Consider the following 12,839-nt stretch of genomic DNA (forward strand, 5'->3'; position numbering starts at 1 on the left):
AGGAAGCTAAACACACAGTGTTGGCTCCAAAAATCCCCTCTCTTCCTCCCCGCTCCCTGTCACACTAGACCCCACTCCACCCCCCTCTTTTGAAAAGCACGTTGTGGCCACTTGAATGCTGGGATAGCTGCCCATAATGCATCACTCCCAACAGCGCTGCAAATACTGCAAATGTGGCCACACACTAGCGCTGGTAGCTGTGAATGTGGCCACACACCAGCGCTGGCCCTGCACAGCTGGATGACCAGCGCTGCAAACTGTAAGTGTAGCCATACCCTTTGTTCTCCCACACCTTTAGCATCGCCTTGCAGGGAGGAAGGGCCCCGGCCATTAGTTGCCAGGAGACAGAGTGTTGGCCAGAAACTGAGGCACCCACACAGTATTCAGAGGAAACATTAAGAACAGTCCCATTTTGTCACACATGGACACGTCCCGGCTGGGGAAAGACCATTCTGCTCTGTGTTTTTTTTACACACGTGAATGTGCACACACATGCATATTGACACATGCATATATATACATGCACACACATTCACATGTGCACACATACATGCACACACACACACACACCTACATGTGCACCCATCTCTCTGTTGATATGGAAACGAGTCAAATTATTTAAAGAATAAAAAGTCATCTGCTAGGTGCCGTCGTCATGGGAACATGAATTGTGGCAGTAGCTAGGCACAGAAGATGGCATGTTGCTTTTTGATCCCAAGTTTTGTACAAACTCCATGGCTCAGCAAAACCCCCGGGGAGGTGGGAAGGCAGGGGCAGCCTGGTGGGGACAAGGGGAGGAATGGCCAGGGAGGCCTGGATGGTCTCTGGAGCACAGAGCTTCTGATGCTGATTCTCATGTCCACTGTGCCCAGTGCTGGTGTGGCAGTGCTTTGAGGACATGCTCCCACCCTGCTGTGGGTCCTGTGCCCCCAGGGAGCAGGGATAGAGCCCAGCTGAAGCACCTGTGTATGTAACAGAAATGACCCATGATAGGCTTGCACTTGTTCCCAGTGTCAGACCAGCCCCCCTTTCACCCCCAACTCCAGTGGGAGCTGAGGCAGGTGTTAGTGATGTCAGATGCTTTGGGGCCACTGCAGGAGGATGAACCATACGTATCAGTGCAACCTGTGGGTCTGTGTGTCAGGGTGAGCGCGTGCACCTATATCGGTGTGTGGTTCTGTGCATCTGTTTCTGGGTGTGTCCCTGTCTCTGTCTCCCTCTTTGTGTCTGTTTGTCCCTGTCTCTGGGTGTCTCTGTGTCCCATCTTGGATGTGTCCCTGTCTCTGGGTGTTCCTGTGTAGTTGTGTGTTTGTCCCTGTCTCTGGGTGTGTCCTTGTCTCTTAGGTGTCTCTGGCTCTGGGTGTCCCTGTTCGTGTGTCTGTCCCTGTCCCTGTCCTTGGCCAGGCCTGGGTGTTCCTGCAGCCAAGCAGAATAGCACTTTTGTGAAAACCATGCCCAGGCCAGCAGCTCAAGGTGCCACTCTCTCTCCCAGCAAAGGGGTCAGGGAGGCACTGGGTGCTCAGAGGAGGAGGTTCCTCATGTTGCTTTCCAGCGACCCCCTCTGGCCACTGTAGGAACAGGGTGGCCAGGCTGTGGAGGAACCGTGCCCTGTCTAGACTAGTCGGGTCAGAGGATGGTCGCTACAGGGTGGGGCTCTGGGTGAAGCAAATTAGTAGGGGGAATGTGGAGGAGGGGATTCTGAGACTGGGGAACCCAAGGGTTCCAGGGTTGGGGTTCATCCATTGTAGAAACAGGGCCAGCCCTCCTGGAGTTTGGGTGCACCCCAGTCTGCATGGGGCTGACACACACATGAGCAGAGGGGCGAGGGGGGCTGGCACTGACAGAGCAGAATTGGGCCAATTGGGTTTTATCCATCTCATTGCCCAAAAGCCAGTCTGCCTCCCCCAGGGTGCCCGGCCTGCAGGAGCAGGGCCTGGGCCATACTATAGCACCAGTAGCCATTCTCTGGAACTGCCTCCCACAAATGAGTTCTGCCCCACAGCAGACACATGTGGAATTGCTTTCCTCTCCAGAACCGTCCCAGGGGGTGTGCCCTTACCCAGCTGTTGCGTTCCACCCCAGAGGTGGCTGCCTTTCATCTGTGGGGATAGTGACATGATCACCTCATTGGAGTGAGGCTGTAACTCTGCACCTCACTCTGAGGCCTGCAGAGGGTGCGCTGTCAGTCTGTGAATAGGACTGGCGGGCTCTCTTCCCTATTGCCATTGGCACTAATTAGGGTCAGGCATGTGGGGCAGGGAACGGCTCCCTGCAGGCAGCACAACGCAGTAGGCTGCCTAATTCTGCTTGCAGTCAGGTGGCCACATCTGAACTCATTGTTTTTGGGTCAGGGAGTTTGGAAAATACCAGCAGGGTGGGAGCTGGAGTGGGCTGGGTTAGTGACTGGGCCTGGCTGTGTCTGCCAAGACCACACAGGAAAAGATGAGACCATCTGTCCTCCTTCAGGCTTGCTTTAGAGGCCACTTGGGGTGTTGCCATCTCCCTGCTGTGTCAGGCCTCCATCCTTCTAGGGCTACTGCAAAGTCCTTGGCAGTGAGGTGGGGACTTGCTCTGTCCCCTGTGGGCACTGTTTTCATGGCCCCTACCAGCACCGCACCCCCACAGTCAGTATCTCGTGTGAGCTTGGCTGCCCATGTGGCTCACTGCAGAGTTCGCTGGCTGCCACGGTTGAGTAGTGTGTTTCAGGGGAAGGGTTAGTGGTAGGAGCTCTGCTTTCTGCCGGGGAGGGGTTTCCTGCACTGGCGCTGAGTGACCCAGGGCCTGATCCTGCCTTCTGTGTGCACCCAAACCTCCCGCTGCTGCCCCTGGGACACTGGCTAGGAACGGTGCAGGGCCAGGTCCTAGGTTTGGAGAAGGACCCAGGTCAGGCGCTGAACCAGACTCTGCAAATAGGCAGGCCTGATCCTGTGATGTTTGATACCTCTCCAACAGGGGTCTGAGCACCCCCAACTCCCATTGACATCAGTAGGAGCCAAGGGTGCTCAGCACTCACAGGATCAGTTCCTCTGGAACAGGCTTCTTGGATAGTTTTCCAGACTCCTTGCTCCTGCTCAGCAAGGTGTGGGTGGCTGGTAGGACAGGAAGCAGGCGCACCCAGGACTGCTGCATCCCGGCTAGTGCAGGCTGGGAGCTGGACAGCCAGTGAGCCCTGCAGGTGTGTCTGTGTCCAGCAGCCCCTGGACAGTGTTCCCTTTCTCTTCACTGCAGCCCGCCTCTGCTCTACCATGAGGACACTCCATGTTGGATGGGGTTTCGAAAAGCCTGATACCTCTAGGCTGGGAAAGAGTCAGGACAGTCCCTGGGGAGGGAGCTGGCTCCCAAAGGTGCTGGGGCTCATGACAATGGAACATAACAAGGGGAGGGGGTGGGGGAATAAATACAGGACTTTCAGGTTTCCAAGGGTGCTGTGGTTTTGAGCAGTTTCCTGGCACTTCCTATTTTACCAAAAGCACCTGCTCTCCATTACCCAGGCCAGTCTGCCCGCGTCTGGCCCCTGTAGGCTCCCGCCACATGGCAGGAGGGCTGGCTTGGGAACTGCTAAGTATTGCTTGGAGATGGGCTCAGAACTGCCAACCCCAAGTGTGCAAAAATCACGAGTCAGGGCCCCCAGCTCCCAAGATTTGCTTAAAAGTCAGGAGATTTTAACAATAATCAAGACTGGGTTTTTGTATTGGCCCTCCACTGTCAGACTCGAATGGGGTTCTGTACAGCCAGAGGGCTAGGAACGTACCCTTCTTAGTGCAACTGAAATTCTCACCTAATCACAGGACTCCCAGGGCTGTGGCTTTCATTAAATACCAAATCCTGCGAGCCATGTGATAAGATCATGAGAGATGGCCATGCTGCTGAACTGATCAGGAACCAGAGTGCAGGGAAGTAGTCGATGTGGGCTTTTGTTCTGGAGATGGTGAGCCTGGCCTAGCATTTGGATTTAGCTCAGAGTTCAAGTGTGCACATCGTTTACATTCTGCTGCTCCACAACTGAAAGGTGGGGCTTGCTTTCTGCATCGGCTGGCCCTGGGCTCGCCCTGCTCTCTCCTGGCCCATGACCCAGGCTGGCAGGGCAGCGCGGTGAGCATGGCTTTGGTTTGTTTTGTTTATTGCTCACTTGGGTGTCTGTGCCATTAAGATGACAGTGCCCTGGTTAACTCAGCAGTGGAGCAGGGTCCCAGGCAGCCAGTGACTCATTAAATGCCCGTCTTTACTCTCAGCTAAGCGGTCTGACATGGAATGGGAGGGGAATTGTCCAGGTCCTGCTGCCGTGGGCTGTGCGCGGGCTGTAGGGGGCTACCAAGGGCTCCCAAGCATCCCTCACTGTTGTGTTTGCAGCCCTGGTTTGCTAATGCAGCTTTGGCTTCCTTTCCCCCTTGCCTCCTAGCCCTTGTGGGCTACATGGGGAAGTGAGGCCAGCACGTGGCATCCAGCCCCAGCTGCCCCGGTGCTGCTGTCAGGAGCCCTGCATCCCTTGGGCATCCCACAGCAGCCAGTCCTAGGGTAGACAAGGCCTTAGTGAGCAGAGCCGTGCTGAAGGGGCTCATTTGTGGGAGATACTTACACAAACACACATACATCCACGATTTGCATGTGTGCACAGATATATCTGTGTGCACATGTATCTGTGTGTGTATACCTCTGTGTGAATGAGTGTGTATACCTGTGTGTCTGTATACATGTCTCTGCGTGTGATTATACCTCTGTGTGAATGGGGATGTGTGTGTGCATTTCCATGTGCATGTATTTCAGGACAAGCCTGTCGTGTGCGTGTGTGCAGGGTACATTGTGTGGAGGTGCGTGGTGAAGACCTGAGGGCAAAAGAAGGGTCCTTAGGACTGTCCTGTTCCCCCTCAAGCCCCCTAAGGCCAGCTCTGTGCCCGGGCCCAGTGCATTGTGGGTAGGCATAACACACTTTCCCTCCCACTCTGGAATGGGCAGGGTGCAGACCAGGTCATTTCCAGGTGGCCTCGTGTGACCCTGCTTGCAGCTGTGAGCATCCCGGTGGGGCAGGGCCTATTGCTTAATGTGCCAGTGGTGCAGCGGTTGTAAACAGGCTGGGTGGTCATTAGGGGAGCCATGCATAGCAGCCCGGTGCTGGGCTTCCTGCAGTGACAATGAGCCAGGAGCCCTCCCACAACAGCGGGCACCACGCCTCTGCCCTGCAGAGCTCAGAGCCCACGCAGAGCAGGAAGAGAATGGCAGGGACCAGCTCCCAGCTGAGAGACTCAGCATCCTTGGGCCAGGCTGGGAGAGGGGTAGGAGACCCTCAGATACACGTGTCAGCCTCCAGCGCCCCCTAAAGTCAGGGTTCTGGGAGACAGAGACTGGCCACAAAGTCTGGCTGTGGATCCAACCACTCCCAGAGCACAGGGGGCCAGTGCAGACCCTGAGCCACCGGGCCGGCTTGCCATGGGGGATGGGTCTCCCAGGCTCAGGGCATTGGGCTCTGTTTCGGCTGTCTCTGAGCAATCGGACTGGGATCAGGGCAGCCAGCAGCCACCGCAGGCCTTGGCCAAGCTGGGATGTAAGGCAGGTGACACAAGCCCACCCAGAGGGGTGTGCTGAGTGTGGCAGTGCTCATACCCCCCCGTTCCTGTCAGTGCAGAGCCCCTGTCTCCCCCCCCAGTGAGCACACAGAGATGTGATAGCCCAGGAGCCGTGGGGCAGCCCCATGCTGAGAGCAGGGGGTGGTCCCCAGCTGCCTTGGAGATATGTGCTGGGTTGTGCCAGGTCAGTGGCCACATTTGCAGAGAGGCTGTGATCTGCACACATGGCACGGGTGCAGACAGGTCTGGGTTTACCTGGCAGAGGATGCAGGACGGGGGTGTGCATGCCTGGCAGAGGTACCTGGGCGTACGTGGCAGAGGAGCCCGGCAGCACGTGCAGAGGGGCATTGGCCTGCCTATCAGAGGAGCCTGCGTGTGTCCACAGCGGGTGCAGAGGGGCCTGGCAGTGGTTGAAGAGGGGCATTGGCCTGCCTGGCAGAGGGGCCTGGGTGCATGCTGTTAGGATGGGGCCTCTGGCAGAGGGTCCCCAAGGTGGCAGATGACGGCACTGTTCTTGGTGCCAGCAGGTGCCACTTTCCAAGTTCCCTCTCACCAGCCCCAGCCATGCATGGGGTAGGACTAGAGTCCTGGACAACTCTGCTGGCTCCGACAAGTGAGGATCAAGGGGGAGCTTGCCACCAACCCATGGGGGCACTGGGATTCAGTGGCATGTGAGTACCCTGGCTGTTGCTCCCATCCCTGCTCTGACCTGAGGGTGCAGGTGGGACCACTGAGCCCTGTCGGCCCCGCCTCCTTTTTAATCGATCAAACCAATGGCATACAATGCTCTCACCTGCCTCTAGCCCTCTCCAGCTGCACCACTGACTTGATTCAAACTTGGCTTGTTTTGTAGATCTCCTTGAGACCCAAGAACCCTTGCAGGTCTGCTTGGGCTGGGCTGGGCCTTACTGGGCCTAAGGGTGAGGGGGAGATTCTGACTGGCACGACAGAGTAATGAACAATTTCTCCTGCTGTAAAAGAGGCAATGTTTTAAGGCACAAGTGCAGGAAGCAGAGCTGGGGCTGAGCTTTCCCTTGCCTGCAGCTCCTGACTCCTGAGCACTCGGTGTCTCAGGGCGGTGGGTTTTGTACACAAATCCTGTGGATTGCACAGCACTTTGGGAGCTGACTGTTCTTACTGGAGTTCTACTGTCTGGGGACCACCCAGGCTAGTGGAAGCAAAGCAAGCAATGAATCTCCCCTGGGTCTGGGCCGCCGGGATCAGAGGCGTGGCCAGTGACTTGGGCTCACTGGGCCCAGAGACCGCTGGGCAGGGTTCTCATGCTCTTCCCCCCCCGGCCATCCCTGTGCTAATCACACTGGCAGGAAAACATTCTCAGCAGGAAATCCGCTTCCCCTTCTGTCCAGCCGCTTCCCTGCAAAGAGAACTCTGTACATGGCCCCGTCCGCTTCCTGGGGCGAAGCCAGTCCCAGGAGTCTCTCTCTGCAGGGGGCAAGGCATACCAGGGGTCCCAGGGACATGCACCCACCTCGGGGCAGCATGCAGCAGCTTGGAACAGCCATGCACACATGAGGGAGACTCTGGTATCCTGCTGAACCTGCAGGAGGGATTAATGGAGGCAGGACACAGCCATGCCTACAGGCACTGAGTGGGTGTCACACGGGGTCACTGCTGATGTCAGCTTCAGCCTGTCTGTGCACCGCCCTCCTCTGCTTTGCCTGCAGCAGCCCCGGGGGCAGGAGGTTGGTGCTTGTGATGCCCTGAGCCAGAAACGCATGGCACTTCTGAGAGCAGCCTGTGGCCCTTTGCTGCTCCAGTAAGGCTTGGGCTGCCTGGCACCCCCTGGTGGAATGTTTGATCCACTGGAGCAACTCACCTTCCTTTGTCCTTCACCCCGTGGGAGCAGCAGTGGCCTGGACCATTACTGTTGATTTTCAAATGTCTTGGAGCACTGGGCAAGCTCCAGAAGACTGGAAGAAAGTTAAGGTTGTGCCAATATTTAAAGAGGGTAAACGGGATGAACAGGCTAATTATAAGCCTGTCAGCCTGACATCAATCCCAGGCAAGATAATGGAGCAGCTGATATGGGACTTGATTAGTAAAGAACTAAAAGTAATTCATGCAAATCAACATGGGCTTATGGAAAATAGATCCTGTCAAACTAACTTGATAGCTTTTTTTATGAGATTACAAGTTTGGTTGAAAAAGATAATAGTGTTGATGTAATATCCTTAGACTCTGTAAGACACTGACTTGGTGCTGCACAACATTTTGATTAAAAAACTAGAACAATATAAAATGAACATGCCATCCATTAAATGGATTAAAAACTGGCTTACTAGTAGGTCTCAAAATATAAATGTATATAACTAATTGCCATTGAATGGGTCTGTTTCCAATGGGGTTCTGCAGGGATTGGTTCTTGGACCTAGACTATTTAACATCTGTATCAATGACCTGGAAGAAAACATAAAATCATCACTGATAAAGTTTGCAGATGACACAAATACTGAAGGAGTGGTAAATAATGAAGAGGACAGGTCACTGATACAGAGCGATGTAGATCTCTTGGTAAACAAGTTGCAAGCAAACAATATGCGTTTTAATACAGCTAAATGTAAATGTACACATCTGGGAACAAAGAATGTAGACCATACTTATTGCATGGGGGACTCTATCCCGGGAAACAGGGACTCTGAAAAGGATTTGAGTGTCATGATGGATAATCAGTTGAACATGAGCTCCTTGAGCGACGTTGTGGCCAAAAGAGCTATTGCAATCCTGGGATCCATAAACAGGGGAATCTCGCAGAGAGGTTATTTTACTCTGTATTTGGCATTGGTGCGACCGCTGCTGGAATCCTGTATCTGGTTCTGGTGTCCACAGTTCAAGAAGGATGTTGATCAATTGGAGAGTGTTCAGAGAAGAGCCATAAGAATAATTAAAGGATTTAAAACCTGACTCAGGGAGTTCAACCTGTTTAGCTTAACAAAGAGAAGGTTAAGGGGTGACCTAATCCCAGGCTATAAGTACCTACATGGGGAACAAATATTTAATAATGGACTGTTCAGTCTAGCAGAGGAAGGTCTAACACGATTCAATTGCTGGAAGTTGAAGCTAGACGAATTCAGACTGGAAATAAGGCGTACATTTATATTCATGAGAGTAACTAACAATCGGAACAACTGACCAAGGGTTGTGGTGAATTCTCCATCACTGGAAATTTTAAATCAAGATTGGATTTGTTTCTAAAAGATCTCTGCGAATTCTTTGGGGGCAGGTCTCTGGCCTGGATCATGCAGGAGATCAGACTAGATGATCACAGTGGTCCTTTCGGACCTTGGAATCTATGAATGTATGAATGCACGGTGCTGTGGTATTCAGTGGTGGTGTAGCCGTGTTAGTCCCAGGATAGCAGAGAGACAAGGTGGGCGAGGTAATGTCTTTTATTGGACCAACTTCTGTTGGTGAGAGAGACAAGCTTTCCAGCTACACCGAGTTCTTCATGAATGGGAAATGTATTGAGCATGCCACAGCTAACTACAAGATAGAAGAACACATTGTTTAGCATAAGTAGTTAGTACATATTTCAAGGGACCATTCAAGGAGAAGTGGCTCGTAAACACCCCTCCAGGCACAGGGAAGAAAGGAACAGAGAGGAGAAACATAAGAAATGAAAAAGGCAGTTGTTAGTGGGCGGATATCTGATTGTTGTAATAAGCCATGAATCCAGTGTGTCTGTTGAGTCTACGATTTTTAGTGTTTAGTTATGAATTTAAGCTCCCAGGCTCGTCTTTTGAAGCTGTTGTGCAGGTTTCCTTGGTGAATGAGTACTGAGAGTGATACAGTGGTTGTTTTGTGAGAAGTGTTGGCCCATGGGTGATAGGGTGTTTTTGTCTGTGAGAGTTCATTCAAGAGCGCAGTGATTGTCTGGCTTCATGCACTCAGTTGTTTTTGTTTGGGACAATCTGTGACTAGCTGAGGTACACCACATGTTGTGACAGGCATGGATAGGTAAAACCTATGGATCTTGAAAGGTGTGTTGTGGGAAATGATAATCGCAGCAGTAGAGCTACATCTGCCGGTTTTGTGTCTGTTGTTCTGACAGGGTTTGCTGTGGCTTTGAGTTGGTGGGTCCTGGTCTGTGGGGAGCTTGCTTATGATAATGAGCTTGGCGAGGTTGGGGGGTTGTTTGAAGGCCAGAATAGGGGGTTCAGGAAAGATTTATTTCAGGATGGGGTCCCCATTGAGTATGGGTTGTAATTGTTTAATGATACCCCTTCTGGGTTCCAGTGTGGAGTGGTAGGTGACCACTAGGGGTGTGTGGTCAGAAGGGGTTTTATTTCTGTATTGAAGGTTCTCTCTGGGTATGTGGGTGGCGCATTCCATGATGCAATCTTCTCATGATGGAGTCTTCTTGTTTGGTGAAGGCGATTTTAAGTGTGTTAAGGTGTATATCCATGACTTTGTTCTCCAAGCATATTCTGTGATATCTGAGTGCCTAGCTGTAGCTAAAAGATTTCTTGATGTGTTTGGGGTGGTTACCAGATCTGTGGGGTAAGTGTGGTGATCTATGGGTTTCTTGTATATGGTTATCTGTAGGGTTGCATTGTTGAAGCTGACTGTGGTGTCCAGGAAGTTGAGGCTAGTGTGGGAGTGTTCCAGAGAGAGTTTAATGGACGCATGGTGGTTGTTGAAGTTGTGGTAGAAATCTATGAGGGAGTTTAGATGTTCTGACCAGAGCATGAAAATATCATTGAGGTATGTCGGGTTTCGTGATGCATTTGTCCAGGAGATGCATTCTTCCTCAAGGTGGCCCATGAAAAGCATGGCGTATTGGGGAGCCCTCCTAGTACCGATGGCTGTTCCCATGGTTTGGACAAAGTGCTTGTTGTTGAATGTAAAATGGTTATGGGTGAGGATGAAATGGATGAGTCTGGCGCACTGTTTGAGGTGCTTTCTGAGGGGTGTCCATTGTCTTGTAGATAGTTGTGGCGGGAAACGATGCAGTCACTATGAGGGCTGTTGTTGTATAGGGAGGTGACATGAATGGTAGTGGGGATGGTGTTCTGTGGAAAGTTATTAATGTTGCAGAATTTCTGGAGGAAGTCAGTTGTGTCCTGGACAGGGTGAATTTGATTTAAATAAAATTGATTTAAATCATGATTTAAATTACTAGTCAGAAAGACTCGATTTAATCATGGTTTTCTACATAAAAGTGAATTCTTGTTGCTTGTTATAACCTTAATACATATTCTGCACAACTCAGAGATAGATGTGGGTTTCATTTTTAGAAGGTAAACACTATACATTTTTAAACCACGATTTATTTTGAAAACTTTTCAGATTCGTTTTACAGCTATATCAGAAAATGAATGATTGTTTGGTTATTTCATTTACCAAAGGTAATCAAAGCAGATGTTTATGAAGTGATTGGGAGGTGAACTATCTCCAATTCAACAGGTTAATCATTAATATTTGGAGGGTTTTCTTGCCATGTTGTATTAGGAGGAGAACATCACCAGACAGACATTTAAATAGTTTTATTTAACTAAACCAACAACATTAAGTATTCTGGATTTTTTTCTTCAACAGCAAACATAATATTTTAACAAAACAAGCATATGTCCCTCGCTTCTCACATTTATCTCCAGACTTCTTCTTCTTGGGATTGCCTCTGTGTACACAAATTTGCAGAGGGACAATAGAGTTGAGGTTTGTTATTTCTCACCTCTCTATATTATTTATTCATTTAAATACATTTTTGCTGTTAACAAGCATGTCACCTCTGGAGACACAAATCCACAGTGTGAGAACTGCAAAACTAAGCATCTCTGATAGTATCTTCTAGACTGAGCACTGAGTCCCATTGGGTAGGTAGAAAGATTAACCCAAATAATCTATTCAGAAGCCTGCAGAATCCCATTAGATTGGGTCCCTAATCCATGAACTATTGGAACTAATTTACAAAACTTTCTTAAACGTTACATGAATATATTGTCTCATACTATAGAATTAGAATTTATAATCCCTATTCCATGATGAGATATATTTGCGCTATAATGTATCTTAATTAAAACTATCTTTAGATATGTTTTTCCTTAAAAAGCATTTTATCAAAAAAATCTGATTTAAATTAAAAAAATCATTGATTTTTACCCACCCTAGTCCTGGAGGAAGCCCTTTGTGTGGTGAGTGGTCCGAGGATGGTTCTATGAATCCCCATATCCCTTCAGCAAGGGTTCCATGGCCAGATATGATGCGTCTTCCCGGGGTCCCTTGTCTATAGAAGATCTCTGGGTTGGGTTCGTGGGGATGAGGTTGTTGAGTTTCTCTTGGAGTTTGGGGAAGGATTGGATGATATCCCTTAAATTCCTGGGTGGACTGTGGCGTGGGGTCTCTGAGTTCTTTATAGTAGGCAGTGTCAGAGAGTTGTTGGTTGGCCTTGTTGCCGTAGTCATCGTGGTTGAGGACTGTGATGGCACCCCTTGTCTGCTGGTTTGTTCACTGTGTGGTGGTTGAATTTCAGGGACTGTGTAGCTGTGGTCCCTGGGGTGGAGACTGTGGGTGCAGTTTGTTCTGCTGCTATTTAGTGCCATCTAGTGGCGTCAGGGTGAAAAGCAGGCAGGAAAACCCATTGTTGTGTAGCGTCAAACTGGAGGGTCCAGGAGGGGAGGCTGTTTGTTTGCTAGTGAGAGTCCGTATGTGTGTTGTTTATTACAGCCAGTGCCTTCTTTGTGTGACTGCCTCAAATCCTGTGCTGTTCTTTTCTGTTGACATGAGGCCCGACCCCTGCACTCTGGGAGGGGGCTGAAGAATAACAGCTGGCAATGTCCATCCTTAGAGCCCAAAGTGCCTTGCAAAGCCAGGACAGCCCAGAATTCCCATGCTACAGAGGGGAAACTGAGGCACACAGTGGGCAGTGACAGAGCTGGGCAGCTCTCCTGGCTCATAGTCTCGTGCCCAGTGTCAGGCCATGCTGCTGCTTCAGGCTCTGGGTTAGAGGCTTGTTGGTGTGCAGGGAGAGGGGGTGTGTGGGCTGGAGCCAGGTTTCATGACTCAGGGCACTGGGTTTTGTTCCCAGCTGAATCATTCATTCATCATTTGACCGTGGGCAGGTCCCGACCCCTCTCTGCCTCAGTTTCCCTCTCCAAGAATGGGGATTACAACACTGACACCACCACCACTGCCAAGCTTAACTTGCCCTTGATGAAGGGCTATGTCTCAGGTGTGCACGTTGGACCCTCGGGCTTTGGGCTTGCAGCTCACCCTTGGCTGGGAAGGGATGAGAGGGTTTGGGAAGCTGCAGCCCGTGTC

At 51.0% G+C, this 12,839-nt stretch overlaps 1 protein-coding gene across 5 annotated transcripts in view; it reads left to right on the forward strand.

The window, feature by feature from the left end:
- NHSL2 (NHS like 2) overlaps window positions 1–12,839 on the forward strand; it is a 175,333-nt gene that overhangs the window by 141,565 nt on the left and 20,929 nt on the right. Inside the window, exon 1 of one of the 5 annotated variants that reach the window (XM_039488722.1) lies at window positions 212–259. The exons of the other annotated variants lie outside the window; for them this stretch is intronic. Within the exon in view, the coding sequence (XP_039344656.1) occupies window positions 241–259 (19 nt within the window). The 5' untranslated portion in view covers window positions 212–240. Of the gene's footprint in view, window positions 1–211; window positions 260–12,839 lie in introns of those variants that run through there. 5 annotated transcript variants of the gene reach the window in all.

This window comes from Mauremys reevesii, linkage group 9, assembly GCF_016161935.1.
Source record: "Mauremys reevesii isolate NIE-2019 linkage group 9, ASM1616193v1, whole genome shotgun sequence".
Classification (NCBI taxonomy): domain Eukaryota; kingdom Metazoa; phylum Chordata; order Testudines; family Geoemydidae; genus Mauremys; species Mauremys reevesii.